Source organism: Maylandia zebra, linkage group LG7 (genome assembly GCF_041146795.1).
Source record: "Maylandia zebra isolate NMK-2024a linkage group LG7, Mzebra_GT3a, whole genome shotgun sequence".
Lineage (NCBI taxonomy): Eukaryota > Metazoa > Chordata > Actinopteri > Cichliformes > Cichlidae > Maylandia > Maylandia zebra.
The window spans coordinates 42,366,353-42,385,792 of record NC_135173.1 but is presented as its reverse complement, the minus strand read 5'-3'; the positions used below and the strand labels follow the sequence as shown (position 1 = coordinate 42,385,792).

Genomic DNA, 19,440 nt, shown 5'->3' with positions numbered 1-19,440 from the left:
CGAATAGCCGGAAACCAGACTAAAAGTCAGTACTTTAATATTTTTTGTTTTTTTTGGGGGTGTGTACAGTCAGAAGGGTGCACCTGTACCCGAAACCTGAAAGTACAGCCACTGGGTTCTGGATTACACCCGTATAGCTCACCAGTGGCTCGTTGAAATGTAAAAGGTCATATATAAGGGGAATACGTGCCCGGCATTTTCCTGTAAATCTTGCCAGCAGTAACTTCCAGCTAGCCTGACAATCCTTCTCAAATATCATCCCATTATTTCCTTATCTGATGCAAAAATACTCAAATATATGCAGAAGGTAGAAATACTGTGATAGCAGTCTTTCATTCTTCCAATTCGTCCTCTATTTTGCCACATGCAAACACAGACATACACGACACACAAACAGGTTTCCGCAGGGACTTTTCTAACCTTTAAAACCATGTCCTTTCTGCTTTTGAACCCCATAATTGACAGCTTGATTAGGTCTTCTGCAGCCTCAGGCAGTGGCTTAAGGAATGGGCCTAATAAGTTAATGCCCTGTTTACTCCTCCCGAACCGTTTGCTGCCCCCTAAATCTGCTTTTTTAAATACCCAAAAAAGCTAGGTATAAAACAAAATTTTAATATGATACATGTTTACCGAGCAAAAAGACAAAGCGACAAAGATGGAGTCAGCAATAAAGTTTGGTTAGCTGAAGCTGATTGTCGCTGATAATGTCCATGGTTGAATTTGGATCAATTAGGGTCTGGCAGATGTGCAGAATCATGGTTGACCCCAGGGCCTAAAGAATACAATCCAATTTTCCTCAACAAATGTAATACCATTAGGCTGGATAAAAACAGACAAATCACTAGGGAGGAGTCTCTTAAAAACCAGAGAGGTGGATGAGACAGACAGAGACCGGGCAGTTGCTCAGAGACAATACCCAAAAAGGTTTGGAGACAGAGAAACCTAAACACTGGGAAACTGGTGGTTTTTAAAAGAAAGTCAAACTTTTCAGAAAACGAGAGCCTGAGAGGATAGAAAACATGTGAAGAAAAAACAACAATCCTCGAATGACCACTGAAAGGGATTCTGCCGTGGCCAGAATGCAAAGAAGAGAAACACAGTGAGTGCTTGAGTTTGGAGAATTTTACAGCTCTGGAGAAAAAGTTTCCACAAAACATTTTGGATTGAACTCCAGTTCAACTTTGGTTAAAGAGAAAGAAAATAAATAGAGGTGGAAAGAAAACCTGAGAGACTCTGTTCGCTGTTTTACTGAAGCTCATTACGATCTGTCGTTGGGGATGCGGATCTTCAGCAAAAACCTTCGCCTTCAGGACATAACCATCATGTATTTTACTGCCCTGGCTGCTCTAATGGTCATCTTGGTGGCTTCTTACCAGGCGCCCAGCAATGCTGTTGAAGTGTCCAGCCTTAAACCGAACCCCTCTCGCCCTCTCCCACCTCTCCCCATGCCTTTCCGGGTGCCCCTTGATCCACGTGGGGAGCTCCAGCTGGCTTGGAACGTCAGCTACACCAACCAGGAGATTTATATGGAGCTGAGGGTTGCAGAGCTCAGACACGGGGTGGTCCTGGGGATGTCCGATCGGGGAGAGCTGACCAATGCTGACCTGTTGGTACTGTGGGACTCTGGAACCCAGAGCTACTTTGGAGTAAGTAAACCCTAGATGTGTGTATTTTATCTTCATAAGACTCTGTAAAAAGGACTTTAATTTTAGTAGGTAAAAGAGTCTATCGTGCCCCCTTTGCCAATTTTTATTGCAAGTTAGCTTGCCATATTCATAAATGCTCAGGGATTACACAGAAGTCCTTAAAGAGGTGAGATTTTCCTCTTTCTCAGAAATCATCTGCCTGTGGTCCTTGGAGTGTGAGATTGGTGTTTTTCCAGAAGGAGCCGGCGGATGGTGTGCTTCATGATCACATAGTCACAAAGGATGCAGGCGGTCTGCACTAATTGGAAATCACTCAAACAGCACTAATAGCTGAAATTCATCTGGGAATTATTAGCAGATATTAGCATATCAAAGTTGAATCCTGTGCTGATTAAGATGTGTATGTATATTACCTCATTTTCTTTTTGCCAGACTTGAGCCTTTAAACAAAATCCAACTTTTTCTCTAATACGCTGTCCTTAAAAATAATATACATAGCTATAAAAATGTTTGGATTTACACTTTCCCCCCTCTTTTAGTATTCCTAAAGAGTTTATGTGGAAATATTAACGAAAGCACCAGAATGTGTTTAGATTCTCATTCCTTCTCCTTTAGATATTTTTCTTTAATATTTTATAATAGTAACATAAGAACAGAGTCTAAGTGGTGTAGTTATCAAAATATGGAATATCACTTATTTTTCAGCTACAGGCAACACATGTGGTGCTAATACGTTCCAATAATCCATATCTATTACAGACAATTTTCTTGTTTCCTTCAATAAGATGGGGAAAAAAATTAAGTACAATACATTTATTTTACATATATATCAACAAGCTGCATGCTTTTGGATCTTGACATGGAATTGTCCAGTTTAAAATGGGGATACATGTAATAAGAATGTTTATGAATTAATAAGGAGTAGTGTAAAATTTAAACAATTTGTATAATTTATACTTAATTTCAAAGATATGCCTTCATTTAATTCTGAAATATTTCCATAAATGTCGGTGTCTAGCATTCCCACCTTTTAAAAGCATCTACAATCTACATGTAACACTCGCATCATTGTAAGTCTTTTCTTGTTCAATCGATTGCCTCCTGTCGGACTTTCTTTCTTCTCCAGTTCCATCGTTCTTCCCTCAGGAGGCCAAAATTACCCACAGAAGAAAGGTCACTGCTGTTCCACTGTCTCCCTCCCTCCCTCTCTTTCTTGCTCCCTCTCAGGCACATACTCACACACACACGCGTACACGCACGCACACACACACATACACACACACACACACGCACATATATTCACACACTTTTCAGTGACTGGCTACTCAAGCTTGAACCATTTCTGTACAATCAGGAACTCAGAAACTCCGGACTTTCAATAGATTGATGAAAAAAAAAAATCTCTGCTATGATCTTCACAGCAGTGTGTATGGAAGATGAAATAAACACACAATAGAACTTAAAGCTAAAAGAAAGAAAACAATAAGACATTTAAAAAGCTAAAAAACATAATAAATAAGATTTCAAAGTCCACAGAACTCAAAACTTGTGGGTCCAGCAGTATGACAGTTATGAACAGTTGTTAATGCAAAGCCATTTACAGCTGCTATATTAGATATAGTAACATTAAATAACATAAAACAAATGCAAGTACCGGTAGTTTGGAATTTTTTTCAAGAGTATTAAAGCAAATATAAACAATGAAAAAAAATTGATAATGGTCTGTACCAGATGACGATGTGTAAAGAGTCCTTGGAAATGATAAAACTACAGAGAATTATCAGTTTAGTCTCAATAGCTCTTCATCTGTATCAAGCCTGTCATTCTTTGGTTGTCTGTTCTGAAATGTTATCTTTTTTTTTGTTTACTCTCATTCCTTGTGTAGGATCATTCTCACCTGCGCTTGGATGGAAGCTCTAAAATCCCACCTACCTGCTCAGGGGGAAAAGAGGATGTTAGAAAGTGTTGCCTACCTTGTGCACACACTGGAGCATTCAGCAGCTAAAAAAAAGCTAGCAAAAGTCTCAAGTCTTAATTTCTTTATATGACACTAGGAAAAAAACCCTCACAATCAACATTAATTTTACCCACTGCATTTACCAACATGTTTATTGTGTGACCCAGGACTGAAAGACCTCTATCATAACTTATACACTGATCTGTGCTTTTTCAGAGGGCAGGGACAAAAGATTCCTCCACTCATTCACACGCAGCGGAGATTCCTTTAAAAACAACAACAACAACAAATAAATAAAAAGATTAGATAACACATAAACTTCAACACTTTTTAAAATAGTTGTATAACTCTGTGTCTCAGCCATCTGTAGAGCTCACAGCTTGTGAATTCCACACATGCATACATAGCACATATTGTTTAATGTGAACATTTTCCCCCTGATTTGTACATACTGTATGTTTTCAGAATTGCTGGCTTTAAAGTCTATGAAGTGTGTGCAGAACAGTTATATAAGAGCGACAGAGAGGGAGACGGAAATAAAGAAAGAGATCTTAGGTGCTATTCTGGCCAGGTATGAATGTGAGAAACATAACAGAAGTGGATAGAGCGAGCTGAGCTGCTGCAAAGCCCCCTGGCAGAGAAGTAGAATATTGTGTACACCAGGCTTGGATGGCTCTAAAACACAAACTGGCACACTTTCAATGATTTCTCTAACTGGATTATAATTACTTGCCAAACAACTCCAAAACTTTTTCACCACTTAAGAAACAAGCAGCTACATGCTTTGCACACACTCGTAACTCTCTCGAAATTTGTTCATTAATGGCAGAATAATGAAATTCCCTGAAAGAATGTAACCTAGACTAACCCTCAGTTAAGAATAGGTTGCTCAGTGTTGACTCTAACTTATCGCTGTGTTCTCAAATGTTTTGCTTTGCTATTTGTTGCGTGTTATTCAAAACCTAACCAGACTTATTCTGTCTTCTCCTGCAGGATGCTTGGAGTGACAGCAAGGGTCATGTATCACTAGACAGCCAACAAGACTACGACCTGATTGAAGCCAAACAGAAAGCTGAAGGATATTACCTGCTCTTCAAAAGACCATTCAGTACCTGCGATCTCAGAGACTACGTCATAGAGGTGTGAAGAGTTTATATTCTTAGTGTATGTCACTGCTCTTTAAAGCTCTGGTACTCAGGAGAAACCTAGTAAGAGACTCTTTCTTTAGGTGGTTTATTTATGAATTTGATGGTGCAGTTCTTTTTCCTTTTGCTTTCCTTTTTAAAACCAAAGGTTATTAAAATATTGCTCACACTGTTAATTACAGTTTTCAGAAAGAGAGGCTGGCTATCGTCACGGCTATCCCACTAGAATGCAGTGAATAAATAAATGCATAAAACTCCCCAAAGCAACAATTTATCTTACAAACTGCTAAATCTGAACTGCTCCCCCAAGTAAAGGTGAACGGAGGAAAAGGAGTGCACGCCAGAAGTCATCAGATAAACTCAGTTAGGAAATTAGCAGGTAAGTTACCTATTACTGAAGAACCGCATAGTTATGGGTGTTGTTCAAACTGAAAAAACCTCCCAGTGGTTTTCAGCAAGCCCTCAAATTCTTAAGCAACACAAAACTGATTGCACATACTATAAAAGCATTTTAAATGACAAACAAGGTTTTAAAAAGGCAGTGAAGTCCTCATGTAAGCCAGGATATTTAATAGTCTGTAATTTGTAAATCTAAAAACCTTCCCGTTGGTTTAGTCTCTTTTGACTGGCGCCTCTTCACATTGAAAGGAGATGTTGGCAATTCAGCAGACGTGTAATGTGTCATTTAAATTCAGACAAAGATGCATGCTGATGCTAATTTGCCGCTCATCACTTTATTTACTGTAAAACCTTGTTTGTCATATGTAGGCTAGAGGTATGCTAATTACCTCCTGTGATGGCTAGATACCATCTTGACCACATTGGAGGATTGGAGGAGAAAATTCCTGTCTGTGGAACAATGCCAGAAAAGAATAATTGATTCAATGAAATCTGTTTAACTCCCTGTCGAAACTTACTTGAAGACGGCTACGCTGTAAGAATAAATGCATTTTAAATATTGTTTAAAAGACAGCGCCTCTAAACTCTTCTATATATTTTTTAATTTATATGTGTCCCTTCTAAGGAGCACTCTAAACAAAAACAATTGTGTGGTATCGCAAGAAATAAGTGGTTATATAAATATATGAGTATACATAATAGTTATTATTCATAGATACCTACATCCTAAGTTCCTGTTATTCTTCTGAAAGAAACAGAATGAATGTGTTGTTACAATGGTAATGCCAGGAGAGGCAGTATTAGTTCTGTGTTACATTAATGTGTAAGGAAGTGGAAGAAGAGTGTGTCCTGTAGGAGGCAGTAGAAAATGGATGCTCATGTTCTGTACATGCCCTGAAAGTAAGGTTCAGTAAACCAGTGCAACGATACTCCGGTGTAAGGCTCAGTTATTGTATTTTTATTTTTTGAAGATGCAACAAATTGAAATCCAGGAAGTGCTTTAAATATTCTTCAAATTAAGGGCGTTGTTTTATTCTGAGAGCACACATTTTCTTTTTGTTTGTTTAATTGCCTTTAATGACTAAGTTGAAAAATTATTTACTGTAACCCCAGTACTGTAGTGTTTATCTTTTTGCTGTCTTTTTGATTTTTCACCTCTAAATCACTTTGTATGGCAATAATCTGTATGACAAGGTGCTACACAGATCACGTCTGACTGAACTACAGCATGATTTTACTTGCTGGTTTTGGCCTCAAGCCAAAACAACAAGAAGGTGATGAAGAAGGAGGAAAAGTCATGAGTGTCAGACAGAAAGTATTTGAGTTAGTGCATCAATGTAACACATTGTCTTTGCACTGTGCATGCTAATGAGAAAGGGCCTATGTGCATGCGTCTGCACGTGCCTGCACTTTTGCAGTATTTTCATTGCTGTGAACCTGATTAATTTAAGGTGTGAATATAAAACACTCTGAACATTATAATGATTATAGTTTCCATGGCACCACATTAGATTTTTAAGTCAGATGCACCAAAGCAAGGCTCATCACTATGACAACATAATGAAAAGTTTGCTGTGCTTGCCTCAGAAGGCATTAAAGCCTAATAAAAATGAAGGGACGCTTAAGTAGAAATGCACATCATGGAGGTTCATATTCTCCTATTGTGGCCATTAAACACTCTTTCTTTTGTGATTGCTCTAATTTGTCAGGAGGGGACTGTGCACATCATCTACGGCTTCTTGGATAAACCACTTGCCTCACTGGATAAGCTGAACCTGTCCGAGATCCGCACCGGCGTACAGAGAGTCCTGATGTTGCGTCCCGACACGCCGCCACCTACCCTGCCTCCAGACGTACAAATGTTAGATGTAGTGGCACCAAATGTCATCATACCAAATCAAGAGACCACCTACTGGTGCTACATCCACAACCTGCCGGAAAATTTGGCCAAGAACCACATTGTTATGGTAAAAAAGAAAGGAAAAAAAGCTTGTAAAAACAGAAATATTCAGCGAATAGTCTTTTTACACACAGCTGAGGGGGTGTTTCAGATGATTGTGCACAGGCAGCTGTTATTCTCCATGTCTACAAGCTAGATCAAACAAAATACCCAGCATGGCCACAAAGCAGAAGTGTCAACACAAAAAATAACCCTTTTCACAGGCATTTTTAGTGACATAGATTACTAAGAAATCCTCGGCACATATGGGAACGTAATGCCTTTAATGTTACATGACAGCAGAAAAAAACAGATACATTTCAGCCTGTGACTTCCTGCCACAGCAGTATTGACATGTCTTGCAGCAATAAAAATACACATACGGTTTCTTTTTTTCTTTCAGTACGAGTCGGCGATAACTCCAGGGAACGAGGCCATCGTGCATCACATAGAAGTGTTTGAGTGTTCTCCGGATGTCCCTGCAGTTCCAGGGTACAGCGGCTCCTGTGATGACAAAATGAAGCCGAAAAAGCTCAACTTTTGCCGACACGTGCTAGCTGCATGGGCTATGGGGGCTGAGGTATGATGGGAAATACTGACCTTCCTACTCCTGTCTGAATGACATTACCTTGCCTCAGTATGAAATACAAATAAGCTTAAATTCCTAACCCAAATGTCTTCAATTTGCAAAACAGATAAGCCACAAAGGGAAAATAATTTAAAAAAGACTGACACCCACATAAACATTATTTTTAAAAACTTTTTTTTTTCAATACATATAGCAAGTGCTTAATTGAAACACAGAGTTGGGAAAGTTTTTGGTCCAAAGCTTGTACCTATAATAGGAGATAAACAAAAACTCCTACGCAAGTGATATCCAAGCCTAGAATTGCCAGCATAAAATCTTGTATAGATGAGCCCACACGCAGCACATATCTATTAAGAGCTTGGAGACAGTCTGCATGTGGGATGCACACTCACACAGAAATATTCATGCTTACATGGAAGCACAAATATCGTCATAGGAGACACAAATTAAAACTGCAGTGAGGAGGTAAGGAGAAGGTGTCAGAAAAGTTGAAACAGGAATAACTTGGCTTGCTGCAGCGAGCCGTTTATAGCAGTGCCACTTTTCTACCCTTTAACGCTGGCTCTTCCTATCATTGTGAGGCTGAATTCTCCAAGTGTTTGCTACTAGAGAACATGGGTTGGGATGGCTTTTTAAGAAGCAGAAAAATACAGATGCAACCCAAACAGTACTTAGATTCTTGTTGTTAGTGATTTGTTTTTCTTTTCAATCACAAAACTGCTACCTTATTCTGAGGCTTGCCTCCCCTCTACGAAAACTTGCTTGCCTTTTTTTTTTCTCATTGCTTTCACTTCCCTGTCCACAGTTTTTACCTTCAACAAATTCATTGCCAGCTGTAGAAGACAGCTGTTTTCAGAGCAAAGAAGTCAGTGTGGAACATTTAGCACCTAAAAAGTTTGAGGTTTGGTAGCGAACAAACCAAAGTTAAAAAGGAGTTCTGCTCAGAGCTCTGCTGTCCCCCATTGCCAAGGTCACACTGTACACCAAGTGCCGTAGGCAGCTGAAGACACACAGTGATGAGGAACAGGAAGACGAACTATAGTGGAGGACTAAGTCCCTGCATAAGATGTACCACTGACTGAAGTGACTGACATTAAAAAAATCCTGCTAGTGGCTACAAAATGTCGGCCTAAAGGAAATTACAGAGCTCTGATTATACCAGCACAAGAACAGGCCCTAAGGACCACATCCATAGAGACAGGAGTCTGCCACACACTGCGCATAGATGTCCCAGAGTCTATTCACCACATAGTAGCAGGATGTAAGATGCTTACACGGAGGCACGAGTAAGTGGCTGGCATTGTGTACAGGAACATCAATGGGAGGCACCACCAAAGGTGGCTGAGAACTTTAAGAGATGGGGCCCCCAACCCAAGGAGAGCTAAACTGTCTGGTTTCAGACAGCAGACGAACTAGAGGGGATGATGTAAGGTCCAGTATATGATAAATAAGGACTAAACTATGAATCCCACAAACACCAAGTATAAAAATACAGAGTTACAAATGAGCGTAAATCAGCATCTTTAATGCCATTAAGCTTTTCATTCATCTTTAATTATTATGTAGTGAAATCTAATAATAATTATAACATTTAGAAGTTTTCTTTGTGGCATCTGGTTGCAGAGTTTTGGAGTCATGTCCTTATTACCTCTGAAAGTCACTAAAAGATTGCATAGCAGTGATAAAACATCATCATATCGCCAGTTTGTTTTATTTTTAACCAGGTTCCACGATTTGTGTCGTTTTCTTTGGGAGATTTACATTTTTGAAAGGACCTCTCATAAACAGGGGAGGTGACGCTTGTTATGAAGTAGTCAGCTACATAGTCAGTCGGTCATCTATCAGCTATTAATCTACCATACTTTGGTAGCCTACTGCTGGCCACAAGAAGCAAAGCAGACAAGGAATGGTGAGGCTGTCAACATATTTGTCTGCACTACTCCCCACTGTATCACAGGCAGCCTGGCCCCTCTCCGATTGGATTATCTGCCAGCTAAACAAAAACAAGCAGGATGCCTTCTGTGAGCTGTGAGCTGTGGAGACAAGATTAGGTGGGAAATATTCAGGCCTCTTTCATCACCTCTTAATAGTGTTGTTTCATTCTCCTCGGCACCGCATCAGAAGGGAAACGTGGCCATGCAAAACAAGAGAAAAAGAGAAAAATAGAGTGAAGGAAGTTCTGAAGTGAAGAAAATCAATAATGAATGATGCTATCAGAATGCAAAAAGGGAGAATAGCACCGAAGAAAAAGGTGCGTTTGTGTGCAAGGGACATGTTTCAGAGGATTTAATGTTATGACATGAGAGCAAGATTAAAGCTTAACGTGGATTTCTCTATGTAATCGATGAAGGCAGTGGCTCTGATATGATCCCGAAGAATACAGCCTTTTTTGTTTGTAGTATTTTTTTTTCTTTTTTGTAAAAAAATATTTCTTTTTCTATAAGAAAAATATAGATACACATGATTTAAGTCATAATTATACATGACATGACAAAAAAAATTCTCAGTTGTCAGTAATAACCTGTGCTAAGTAAATTAATTTACAGATTTAAACTATGTACTTGGTTGTGCATAGGTATCCCTGTTTCTTTGCGGGCTTCAGCAAGAATTCTATTGAACAGGACAAGGAGAGCTTGCTTTGACGAAGCGATCACATGTTCAGAGAACAGAAGAATGATGCTTATGGATAAATGGAACAATATATTGCAAGCATATAAAAAAATTATTAAAGGAAACCCGAAAACGTTTTTGCCGTGTTGTATGATATGTGAAAAAAACCTGTGACATGATCTTAAAAAAAAAAACTAATCATACATATGTGTGTATTTGTGTGCATTTATGTGTATTTGCAGGCTTTCTACTATCCCCCTGATGCAGGCTTGGCTATGGGTGGACCAGGTTCCTCAAGATTCCTCCGTCTGGAGGTCCATTACCACAACCCTCTCCTTATATCCGGTACATACAGTATATATGTGAACATACAAACTTCAGGCGCATGCCTCTAAGAATGTTTTTCACTTTCTTTGACGCACGCACGCACGCACGCACGCACGCACGCACGCACGCACGCACGCACGCACGCACGCACACACACACACAGCAGCAGCAGCAGCAGGACTCTCTGTGCAGTATCTCTCTCCAAGATCCACAGGGTTGTCTTGAACTCTGTCAGTGCAGACTCACTTTGTCTTCCTTATCCCAATCAAACCTTGAAATACACAGATATCTTCCAAGTATTTCTTACTTTTTCAGCCCTGGCTCTTATAATACAGTATTTCTGCGATTTAAAATAATTTAGAAACCACAGGTCTTCAATAACAGGAAACAAGGAAGCGAGGGGTGGAGGATGACATTCAACAAAGGTCCCCAGCTGGACCCCTGGACCAAGAGGGTTCCTCTTGAATTATTAAATTAATTTCAGAAATATCACCAAGATCACCTTTTAATATCTTATGCTAACAAATTGCACATAGCAAGCGTTTTAGAGGTTGTTATACTGTGTTGTCTAAACAGTTGACAGAAAATAGGAGGAGTCATATTTACCTGGGCCAAACATACATACTACATATTACAGTATATAATTACATATTAACTAGACCTTACCTTATAATCCTCTTTTTATGTTTCTGTTAATCTCCTTCCAAGATCTGTTGCTGTAGCACACAAACAGCACCTGAAATAAATTCCTTATGTGTATTCTTAGTCTGGTATAATACAAGACTATTCTGGCTATCAAATGTTTTAAAATGATCTAAAAGTAAGTAGTTAACTTAAGATATGCTAAATGTGTTCTAATATTTTAATATTCTTCACGCAGGCCGGCGTGACTCATCAGGGATACGACTGTATTACACCCCGAGCCTGAGGCGCTACGATGCAGGGATCATGGAGCTGGGCCTCATTTACACTCCTGTAATGGCTATCCCACCTAAACAACACACCTTTTACCTCAGTGGATACTGCACCTCCAAGTGTACCCAAACAGTATGTACAGATTTACTTCATTATTTATAGTTAAAATGCTGGGGGGGATATTTTGGCTGACATGTCTTTCTTTTCCCAAGTTTTTTCTCTTTGTCTCTATGGTAAAAAAAAGTTTTACTTGGAGCTTGACTCTTTCTCTGTCTACCCAGGCTTTGCCTTCAGGTGGAATCTATGTATTTGCTTCCCAGCTGCACACCCACTTGGCGGGGCGTGGGGTGAGGACGATTTTGGTGAGGGGAGGCAAAGAGCTGGAGGTGGTACAGGAAGACCAGCATTTCAGTACGCACTACCAGGTGGGAGATAGCAGGGCTCTGTTTACGCAGAGGAACTCCACCTTTGCACACTGTGTCTAAAATTAGACTGGGTTAAGGTGGCCTTTATTTTAGATCTCAAAGAGATGTGTGTTTCAAAGCTTATTCACAACAAATATTTGGTAAATTAAGTCTTTTTCTACCCTTTTACTACTTTCTCCAACATTTAAAAAAAAGAAGCTGTTTTACTGCCGTAAAGTCTGATTGGACTGTGGTAAAGTGACCCGTGTACACTATACACAGGCCATAAGATACACAGACAAGCTAGAGAGGCAAAAAACAGCTAAAAATGCAAATAAATATGCAATCATGCATGTTGTTAATGATGTACACAACGTGTTTGTGAGTCAATCACAGTACTTCTTCATCATTTACTTACTAATTTCCTGTGGTTAATGCTGAGTAATTTAATAATGTTCTGTTAAAATAGGAATAAATCACATACTTTTACAGTATATTTTCACTGGCTGGTTAATAACATGTTGGGTTTAATATTAAAAAGCACTTGGGACACATTGGATGGCACAGTGGTGTACAAATTAGCACTCCTGTCTCTCAGCAAGTTCCAACTTACTGATCAGCTGAAATCTTTCAGTATGAAAGTACTGCACATCATCCCTGTGCCTGCTCCACCCACAGTCCAAAATATGAAGGTTGGGTTAACTGGCGATTCTAAATTGGCTGTAGGCATCGGGTAGCTTTTTATTTTTGGGGAGCAAAGGCTCAACAAGTTTTGACATGTGCTTTAGAAAAACTATTTCAAAATAGAGTCAATATGTAACTGAAAAAGATTCTTATTCTTAAAAAACAAAAAAGCGTATCTAGTGATGAAGGTCAGAAGTCACTTCTGTCCAAAAAACAGGAGCAAAAGAGAAGCTCACACTTAGAACACTTAACATTTTTATAAATCTAAAGACCATCAGCAACCTTGTATAAGCACTGACATCAGTATTGACGTCACTAGATAGTGATGTAGTCTTCAGCTTCAGCAGCATCCTGGTTTTGAATAGTTCCCTTTACAGGAGCTTTGCAGCAGCAAAGAGACACAATTTGTCTCCATTTCCGGCTTTATATTAGAGAAAAGCATTGATGAATGAGTGAAGGTGCAGTTCAGGTAATAGATGGATGCCTTATATAATGCCTTATATGCAAAGACCTATCAACTAAACATCTAATCAGTTGTTGACATCTGCTGTGTTTTATTTATGCACACTATCCTGAGGCAAATACACACACACAGCTGGACACAGACTCTCAAATAAAACGTCCAGCTGCTGCTGATGTCCGATTAAGTTTCACCTGCAGCCTTATTGAGCAATAAGAACCGCATCAAACCAGTCTCAGCCAAGCTAATAGACCTTTTAACAGAGAAAGCTAATAACTGTGAAAGGTGCCTCCAAGGAAAGCAGCCACTGGTTTTTCTTACTGCATTTGTGCTGTACACAGAGTATCCAGTTATATCTAAAATTAAGATGCTATGCAGAGTATTGCATTTTGCAGTGGTAAATGTGAACTCTTTTATCAATACATACATCCATGCATGCATCCATCCATCCAGGGGACTATCCTACGCCTGTCATAGGTTGAACAGCAGACTGCTTTTTAGGTTATAGCACCAATCTATTGTTGGGCTAACACATAGAGACAAACACCCATTCACCATCACATCATCACTTACAGCCCAGAAGCTTCTTAAACCCAGAAGCTTCTTGCAGGACTTATTATTAATTTTGAAAAACTCTATTTTTGTCTTTCTTTTTGTCTTTGTTTTCATACAGACAATCCGAGTTCTTAGGAAAATGGTGAACATTTTGCCTGTAAGTATCCAACAAATGGCTGTATTTTCAACAGAAATTACAAAAGGCAATAACATGTTTTTGTTTACTTCACGACAGTGCTTGTTCTACGAACAGATTCCGATTACTGTCTTCCAAAATTGTTTTTTTTAATGCTAGAGCCCTGTAGATATGATTTCCCCTTCGCCTATGAAGTTTTTAATTAGAGTAGCTTACTACTGTAGAAAGCGTTTAAACAGAAGTCCAACAGGAAGAGGCAGCTTGGCCCATCTCTTGGGAATAGCAGCAGCAGACCTCTGACTGGACACTGCATGGATTTTCTGGCAGTAATCTTAAAGTATCATCAGTGTTGTTTGCTAAATATAAAATGTGGTGGAATGTCTTCATATCTGTGCTTAATCCCACAGGGTGACGTACTTATAACAAAGTGTACTTATAACACAGAAGATAGGAGCAAGCCTACAGTGGTGAGCAGCGCACTCTGAATATATGAAAACACTTTTCTTGTTGCTGGATTTCACCCTGATCATTGTGAATAACAGAAGGATAACCACGAGCAGCTTCTTTAATCTCCTTCCATCTTTCTCCTTCAAAACTCAACATATTTCTTTTGTTCTCGCTGTCTTGGCAACCCTGTATCTGCTCTGTGTACTATATTTTCACTGTCTGAAATATCTTTGTCTCCTCAGGGTGGTTTTGGCATCATGGAGGAAATGTGTGTCAACTACATTCACTACTACCCCCGTACCCAGCTGGAGCTCTGCAAGAGCCACGTTGACCAAGGATACCTGCAGAAATATTTTAACTTCATTAACAGGTAGTGCAGGCACACAACATTTCCCGCTCCCTAAAACGATTAGCTACTCTTTCTCCTTTCCCTCTTCCTCTCACATGTGACTAAGCCATTTTTGTTCTCAGCTCATCTCCTCCTGGGGACGCGTGGTGATTACATTGTCCAAAAGTAAAACTGTGTCCTGATAACTCAGATTCCTAATCCTTTCTCAATCTCACTCTGCCTCCTTCTTTTATTGACTTTCCTTCAAATCTCTCTTCCCCCTCTCCATCCTACCCTCCTTCCCTGCAGGTTCCACGGAAATGACCAGTGTGTGTGTGGTGAGGTTAGTGTGACGGAGCAGTTTTCTCAACTAGAGTGGGATGAATTCACCGGAGAAGTGCTGGACTCGCTTTATAACACAGCCCCCATCTCGATGCACTGCAATCAGTCGACTGCACGCCTCTTTCCTGTAAGTCCCCAGTCACACACACATACACCCGCTACAATAGACTGCCAAGCCACCAATTAGGCCAGTTCAAAAGAAGACATCAGTGGGACAGTGAGTCAGAGCAGCTGAACAGACAGCTTGTTAACTTGTAAAATCAACTCAGATGCACACAAGCTGTTTGGATCAGAGAGAATAAATCAATTACAAACTGCGAAGAAGCCTCGATCAAGGTTTTCTGTCAGAAATTTTGCTTTAGTCTTTAAGTTTAACTTAACTTGTGCAGTTAGTGAAAAGCAGTTACATATACCATACTGCAGCGTTTCGGTGGATACACGAACAGAGCATGACTAAGACAAGTAAAGGATAAACGGATTTTAGGTGATCTAGGTTTGGAAACAGCACACAATTTAAAATTCAGGCCAAATACGTCACATAAAAATCCAGATTAAAATCAGGACTGCTTATGAAAGAAACCCACAAGGTACACAGCTACAGTTCTGAATCAGCTAAATGTACAGAAAATCTGTCTGCTGTGAGGATTTGTTTAGTTAATCCATTAAGGCCAAAGCTGTTGATTGATTTTTTTTACCTGAAAAATCCCCACATTTTGTCAGTAGCATCTGCAAAACTTTCACATCAAAATGAAAAGCTTGTGCTCTAGTAATGAAAGTCACTTGCCTGTGATCCAGAAAAAAATGTGTCGATAACACAGATGCTCTACATCTGATGTTCTCAAATTATATTGTGTATTCTCATAGCAGTAGTCAGTAGCCCCGTCAGCGAATATACTGTGGTTAGCAACTTTGGAAAAATGGCACCAGCAGCATTTTTCCATCTAATCTTATGATTTAAAATACGGAAGTATTATCAATTCTGTCTCTCTAGAAATAAGGTATATCTGTACATCTCTTCTTTAACTAGTTTGACACCTTTTTATCTGGCATATTTCAGTAATGGTGCCAAAACTGCAAATATATATATATATATATATATATATATATATATATATATATATATATTTTTTTTTTTTTTTTTTTTTTTTTTTTTTTTTCGGGGAATCCGTAATGAGTGAAATTAACCCAGTAATTCAACAATTGCACTTATAGTCAGGCTCACGGTTTTAGTATTTGAGCTGCCAGCACTCTGTATGGCAGAGTACATACAGCAGATGTTGTTTGGCACTTGAAAACTTTGCAAGAGATAATGAGCAGTGGAGCCAATTTAGGGATGAGCTCATGCAAAATATCCAAGTTTTGTTTTTAACAAAACATGAATCAAACATGTGAAGCTCAACAAAGAAAAACCAAAGCTCAACAGCACCTGCTTTAAGCACTGTGCAAGGCATTGCATACAGAACACAAATTACTCTTTAAACTTGGCATACTTGTTGCTGGTCTGAGTATTTCAGGAACTGCCAACCTACTGGGATTTTCCAACACAACCATCACTAAGGTTTACAGAAAATTGTATGGCTGAGATGACCACTTGTTAAACACTTACAAAAAAAGACATGCAAAAGAGCATCTCTGAACACACGGCACACTGAATCTTGAAACAGGCGAGCTACTGTAAAGCACAAAATTGAGGCTGCAGTTCATTCAGGCTCACCATAAGTGGACAAAAGAAGATTGGAAACATGTTGCTTGGCCTGACAGGTCTCAATTTCTGCTGATACAAACATGAAAACATGGATCCATTCTGCCTTGTATCAGTGGTTCAGGCTGGTAGTAGTCTAATGGTGTAGGGGATGTTTTCTTGGCACACTTTGGGCCCTTTTGTACCAACTGGGCATCATTTAAATGCAACAGCCTATCTGAGTATTTCTGCTGACCATGGCCTTCTCTTGTGACCCGATAATAGCAAGATGTAGTTAAAGGCCACTGAACGTATTTAAATGTATCAGAGTCACACCAGCTTCTTTTTCTGAAAAGTAGTAGTACATAGTCACAGTGTTTCCTGTAAATCACAGGTGTAGAACTCTAGGCCTCGAGGGCCGGCGTCCTGCAGGTTTTAGATCTCACCCTGGGTCAACACACCTGAATCAAATGATTAGTTCATTACCAGGCCTCTGGAGAACTGCAAGACATGTTGAAGAGGTAATTTCTCCATTTAAATCAGCTGTGATGGATCATGGACACATCTAAAACCTCCAGGACACCGGCCCTCGAGGCCTGGAGTTGCCTACCCCTGGTTTAGCTTAACAGTATTTAGCATTTTCAGTCTTAAAGCTATGTCCCAAAGCTTCATGTGCGTTTCATAATTTTGTGAATTTGAGGAATGTGTGACAGTGGCGGCAATGTTAATACTTCAATAAAATCTGTCTAAACCGTCTGGCTATTATTTTAAAGCACCGAGAACTAAATAATACATTTGATTTTAAGAACATATCACGTGTGTTTCCAGGGTGACTGGGACAAACAGCCCATACCAGCGGTGACCTCCGTCCTTGAAAAACCTCAGTACACCTGTAAGCGAGGCACGCTTCGCACCAACTGATGCCTTACACCTTCAATATGAGCAGCAGGGGGTTCGCAGGATGTTTCAGCCCGAGGAAAAGGGAGACCTCAAGAGTGGAAACCCAAACAAGTTCCCACAATTTTATTCAGTTTGCCTTGGTTTTTATGTGTTTGTTATCTACTTGCTGTAACTATATACTTATATAAATTCCTGCAGTCTGTGTTATCGTTAGTACATATAAATTCTGTTAGTAACAATCACATTTTTTCCCCCCATTGAAACCATTTAAAACTCTACAAATTGGGAATGGCAGGTATCAAACTAAATTAAAATAATGCTGGCAGTTTTTTTTGTAGCTGTTATCAACAGACATGTTACGTTTGTGCAGAGACATAACATATCTGCATGTTTGTTCCCTGTGATCCTGTTGACCAACTCAAAACATTTGGGCTGGAAACATGATGTCATTTGGTAAATAATTACAATCTGTACTAAACACAGCATAATAAGTGACTTGAGTGTTATTCAAAGGCAAGAAATTAAATAAAAATAATTAAAAATAAACACATTTTTATCCTTTCCTTAGTTAAAGTAAATGGATGGATGAATAATGAATGTCACAAAGTGTTGAATGTTAAATAGACATTTATTAATACACAAATCGCTTTGGACAGAAGAAATGAATGAGGGTTAACATTTGCTTTATAATTTGACTGGCCGCCACATCTTTCCACCTCTCATTTTTTATTCATTTTAAACTGGTCAAGTTTTTCCTCTCTAAGCATTAATAATAAACGCACAGTCCAAATGTACATCCAAACATCCAATAACAAGATAAATTTTAACAACAAGCCAGTTTTCCATCGAGAGGTTTTCAGTGTTTAATCATATTACAGGAAGAAGCTAAAAAACAAACAAACAAAAGAAACAGAAACTCTACCTACAATGTGATAAAAGAGCTGCAGTGTTTTATCAGCATGTTTCAAATTTCCCACATAAATCTCGTTATTAACCTAGACTGCTCCTGAGAACAACCATTGCAATGATTAATGGCCTTGTGAGCAGAATCGATGAATCATTCCACATTAGTAAACATTTCGTGCTGAACTGGTTTCAACAAACATCGGCGGGAGAAGCAGGAAACACACATACAAATGCCTTCCATTATTTAGACACCTTTTTCTGAGCTGTTCACAGTGTGTGTGCTGGACTCCAAGTGTATTCGTGTAAGTTAGAGTAAACAAAACATTGTCTTATGAGTGTCAAACCAGATTTAGATGCTTGTGTAAACACTAAGAATAATTATAACTAAAAAAACAGCACCTACATTAAAGATAAGATTCTCTGTACATTAAGAGCATTTAGTCTTTTTAAAAAAAAAAAAAAAAAAAGGTATTCATCAACAACTTAATTTTTCCCAGCATGACATCTATAAAGTCATGTCTTGCGTTACTATTAGTTTCAAATTTAAATATTTAGGAATTATAGCAAAGATAAAATGAGAGGTTTACCTATGCATAAATTAACTGCTCGCCTTATTTAGCAAACTTCTGTTAAAGAACAAAAGGCGGTACATTAACACATAATGCCATGACCATGAGGGGACGGATCAGAAGACAAAGGAGATCTTTTCCCAAAAGTGTTTTCTGAAAACTGCTGTCTTCTGTTATTCTACTTCATTAGTGTCTTGTTTCCCTGGTACGTCGTGCCTTTGGGTGTTTCTTTTTTTGCCTTCCTTTCTCTCCCAGGATGACTGCTTCAGATTTAGAGAACAAACAAAAAAAAAAGCCTCTGGATTTTGTCATCATTATCAGCACAAACAGTTATTGTATTCTCTGTAAATGTCTGTATTGTTATGAGAATAATTTTACTCCCCATTACAGAGTATTAGTATAACCAAGTAAAAGGTCAAATTAACACCGCCATTAATATCAAAGTACTTCTAATAAAGGATAGCTTTCTCTTCAGCCTGATTAGCTTTTTCAAAGGACCTT

General features: G+C 39.0%; 1 protein-coding gene across 2 annotated transcripts; it reads left to right on the top strand.

The window, feature by feature from the left end:
* Positions 1-896: 896 nt before the first annotated feature.
* Positions 897-18,828, top strand: dbh (dopamine beta-hydroxylase (dopamine beta-monooxygenase)). Of its 2 annotated transcripts, XM_004538297.3 has the most exons (12): positions 897-1,646; positions 4,597-4,743; positions 6,857-7,114; positions 7,490-7,666; positions 10,528-10,630; positions 11,493-11,659; positions 11,809-11,952; positions 13,749-13,787; positions 14,174-14,233; positions 14,456-14,583; positions 14,851-15,010; positions 17,393-18,828. In XM_004538297.3, the coding sequence occupies exons 1-12, from the start codon at positions 1,278-1,280 to the stop codon at positions 17,483-17,485; spliced, it is 1,845 nt and encodes a 614-aa protein (XP_004538354.2). In that variant the 5' UTR covers positions 897-1,277; the 3' UTR covers positions 17,486-18,828. The 2 variants fall into 2 exon arrangements, with proteins under 2 accessions (XP_004538354.2, XP_004538355.2); XM_004538298.3 differs by lacking the exon at positions 14,174-14,233.
* The last annotated feature ends 612 nt before the right edge of the window (positions 18,829-19,440 follow it).

Excerpts from the sequence above, each read along its gene's own strand:
- dbh (XM_004538297.3), top strand. The coding sequence starts at position 1,278 with ATGCGGATCTTCAGCAAAAACCTTCGCCTTCAGGACATAACCATCATG. Across the intron at positions 4,744-6,856 it reads TCAGAGACTACGTCATAGAG|GAGGGGACTGTGCACATCAT; the intron begins GTGTGAAGAGTT and ends CTAATTTGTCAG. Across the intron at positions 10,631-11,492 it reads CAACCCTCTCCTTATATCCG|GCCGGCGTGACTCATCAGGG; the intron begins GTACATACAGTA and ends TTCTTCACGCAG.